Source organism: Haematobia irritans, chromosome 2 (genome assembly GCF_050003625.1).
Source record: "Haematobia irritans isolate KBUSLIRL chromosome 2, ASM5000362v1, whole genome shotgun sequence".
In the NCBI taxonomy this organism is placed as follows: Eukaryota; Metazoa; Arthropoda; class Insecta; order Diptera; family Muscidae; genus Haematobia; species Haematobia irritans.
The window spans coordinates 115,380,450-115,383,998 of NC_134398.1; the positions used below are offsets into that span (position 1 = coordinate 115,380,450).

General features: G+C 30.5%; 1 protein-coding gene across 1 annotated transcript; it reads right to left on the minus strand.

The window, feature by feature from the left end:
• Nucleotides 1-1,434: 1,434 nt before the first annotated feature.
• On the minus strand, nt 1,435-3,282 carry LOC142225010 (uncharacterized). The gene has a single exon (XM_075294786.1). It carries the CDS (start codon nt 3,280-3,282, stop codon nt 1,435-1,437), a length of 1,848 nt encoding a protein of 615 aa, XP_075150901.1.
• Between the last annotated feature and the right edge of the window lie 267 nt (nt 3,283-3,549).

A 3,549-nucleotide genomic window follows, 5' to 3' on the forward strand; every position in this document is an offset into this window, starting at 1 on the left:
GTATTACAAAAACAAAAATGTCAGTCGCCATATTGAAACTTTGATTGTCAGTCAAATTGAATTAAATTTCTCACTTGTTGAACAATATGTTCTACAAGTTGGAAATTTAAAATAGAGAAAATCTGGAAATGATCGATGTATGCTTCGAAATATGATACGGTCTACAAGAATAATTGAAGTAATTCTTACCATCAATTATGAGGATAATTTATTTCGATACTTTTCTGTCATAAATTTAAAGCAAATTGAAAATTCAAAATTTTTGGTATAAAATAATTTTATTTTGAATTTTTATTTTTATTTGTCACAATTGTCTATTAAACATTGGCGTAGCTAGCAACATTTTCGTAGGGGGTAAAAGCTACGATGTGTGCTCATTGTGAAGATACCTCAAAAAGAGAAAAAATAAATTCTTATAGATGGAAAGAAACCATAATATTTAATTCAATGATATATAATCATGATTTGAAGAAATACTGAATGGTATTTGGTAGGGGGAGATGAAAAACCCATAAAACCCCTTTAGCTACGCCTATGCCATTAAGCAGATACCGACAATCAAAGTTCTGCTCAAATGAAAAAATTGTAATCATCTGATAGCTTGAAACTACCTTCCTAAATATACCTTGACTATAGGGTGAAAAAATAAATTACATAAATCATTATCTTCCTTATAATAATAACCATGTTAGCATGTTCCTTCTAATATGTAGATGCGCCTAGATTTCCAATAAATCAGCAGCCTGTAAGCTAAATTAGTTTTTCTGAAAGTAAACAGAATAATTCGAATTTAATTTTGTTCAATTAAAAGTTAATTTTGTTAAACATTACCTGCATAGAATATCAAGTTCAATTCTTAGTTCCAGGTTGCAGATTTATAATCTTCTTTTGCAGTTGTAGTCTTTTAGCATAAAAAGGTGTATTAAGGAGCTCGGTAATTTAATTTTAGTAACAATTCCTTTCCACAATTTCCACACATTGAAATCGTTTATTAAAATTTGAACCAATCAAAGACAAAAATAATGGGAAAGCAATGTATTTGGAAACTTGGTATTATGTTTAATTGTTTGATTGGTCAATATTTTCTGTTCCTTTTATGTTTTATTTAGCTAGTTGGACCTAAATTCATTGATGTAAAGAAGAAAACCTTTTTACATTTTTATCCCAACGTTTCGTCAATACTTGTTGACTTCTTCCAGGGGATTTCGTCTATTTGAAAAATAATAAATTTAAAGATTACACTTTTTTTTTTTTTTTATTTTAATTGAGATTGTTAAACATTTCAACTTACAAATTATTTTCTCAAAATTTACATTTAAAGACTTATATTACTTATATCACAGTTTTTAAACATAAATTTTAAACAAACGATATGAATTTAAAATTAATATAAAATGAAAACAAAACACAGTTTAGATTTAGTATCACAGTCAATTAAGATATTGCAACTCTGTAACTAACGCTTAAATTGTCAGTGTCCTCTTTAACATTCATTGTTCTGTCAATCTTTTGTTGTATTCGTAAACTTTCTAAGGTTAGTCTCTTTCTCTCTTTATTTTCCCTCTCTAGTATGCGTACGTTTTCAAAATCAGCTGTGTGTCCATGGCGCAATATATGTTGTGATAAAGCTGTACTCTCCTTTTTCTTTTCTATGTCCATTCGATGTTCATTTACCCTTGTGTGTAAATTGCGTTTTGTTGTACCTATGTATAAGAGATCGCAGGGTTCATTGTTGTTGCCTCTGCATGGAATTTCATAAACAACATTGCTTTGTTGTTGTTTGTCAATTGGGGATTTTACTTTGGAGAAGATGCAACTGAGTGTGGAGTTGGGTTTATATGCAAAACATATGTTTTTTGTTTGTATTATTGGCTTCAGATGTTTTTTGTCAGTTAGTCCAGGTACGTAACGTACACTATAAAAAACTTTTTCAGCTGTTGCGTCATTATGGCCTTTGATTACGTCAAGTTCTTGTGAGTCGTGTTTAATTTTCCCCTTTATTTCATTTATAAGTTCTTCAATTAGTTTCTTCGGGAATGAGTTTGTCGATAAAATTCTTGAGATTATTTTGAAGTTTTTTCCATGAAATTCCTCATCGCTAATTGAAAGTATTCGGCGAATTAAGCTTTTTGCTGTGTTAGTTATTTGGTTCCTTGGTTGTGTCGAATTAAAATTAATGATACGTCCAGATGACGTTTCTTTAGAAAACCAGTCAAATTTGATTTCATTTTCCCTGTGGTGAAGTTTGGTGTCAAGATATGCGATTTGTTTATTATGTTCCATTTCAATAGTGAATTGTAGTTTCGTGTGGTAGGAATTAAATACTTTAAGAATCTCATCTGTTTCATCCATCTTAATTATGGCTAATATGTCATCTACATATTTCGATATGTGTTTGATATGAATATTTTTTTCCCTTAGTTCCGTTAGTGCTTCGTCAAGTAAGTTGTCCAGTACAATATCAGCAATTGTTGGTGATAGAGGATTGCCCATGGGCATGCCGAATACTTGCTTATAAACGTGGTTGTCAAAAATGAAATAATTATTATCCATTAAGCAAAATTTGAGAATCTCTAAAAATTTGGATCTGGGAATTTTAGTTATATCATTAATGATATCCCATTTTTTCATAATGATTTGTATGGCTGTGTGGATGGGAATATTGGTAAATAGGGAAATGACATCAAAGGATACAAGAATTTCGTTCTTGTCCAATATTAAGTCCTTTAGATTATTCTTCAATTGTAACGAATTCTTGATATTATATTTTTCGGATACTAGTTTTCTTAATATTTGTCCAATGTATTTTGACAATCCGTAGCAAGGAACATTGATAGAGGAAACGATAGGTCTAAGTGGCATGTTTGGTTTATGGATTTTTGGTAATCCGTATATTCTGGGTGCAGCAGCCGAGGAGCAATATAATTTCCTTTTTTCCCACTGATCAATTAGGTTATGTTTGAAGAGTTCGTTAACTAAGTTGTTATTCTCCCGCTGTAGTTTTGATGATGGGTCTACTCTAGACATTTTATAAGTGTTTTTGTCTGATAATAATTTGTCCATTTTTTCTTTATATTCCTTCTTCAACATAGCCACTGTTTTATTGCCTTTATCAGCCTGAATAATTATTATGTCCTTATGTCGTCTCAAGAATTTGCGAGTTTTCTCAAAAATCGTCAATATAAATTTATCTCTTGTCGTCTTTTTGAAGTTTCTCTTGAATGAAGTAATTCTATTAGCGAGTTTTAACCTACTTATTTCTTTTGATTCCTCATCGTCCATGTTTTGAATGCATTGCTCTACATCTGCTATCACATGTAAAGTCGAAAAATGTTTTTCACTGACAGGCAAGGCAAATTTTCTACCAAGTGAAAGTATCCATTTACACTCAGTGGGGATTATCACGTCTGTTTTATTTACGAACCATTGTTCGTTAAATATTAACCCGTATTGTTTGAAGGTTTTTTCTTTCAGTGTTTCTATTTTTCTCTTTTGTGTATTTCTGATGTTTCGTGTTATTTCCTCCATTCTACTTTTTTGTTTGTGTAT

Bases quoted from the DNA above. Each gene is read 5' to 3' on its own strand.
- LOC142225010 (XM_075294786.1), bottom strand. From the start codon at position 3,282: ATGGACGATGAGGAATCAAAAGAAATAAGTAGGTTAAAACTCGCTAAT.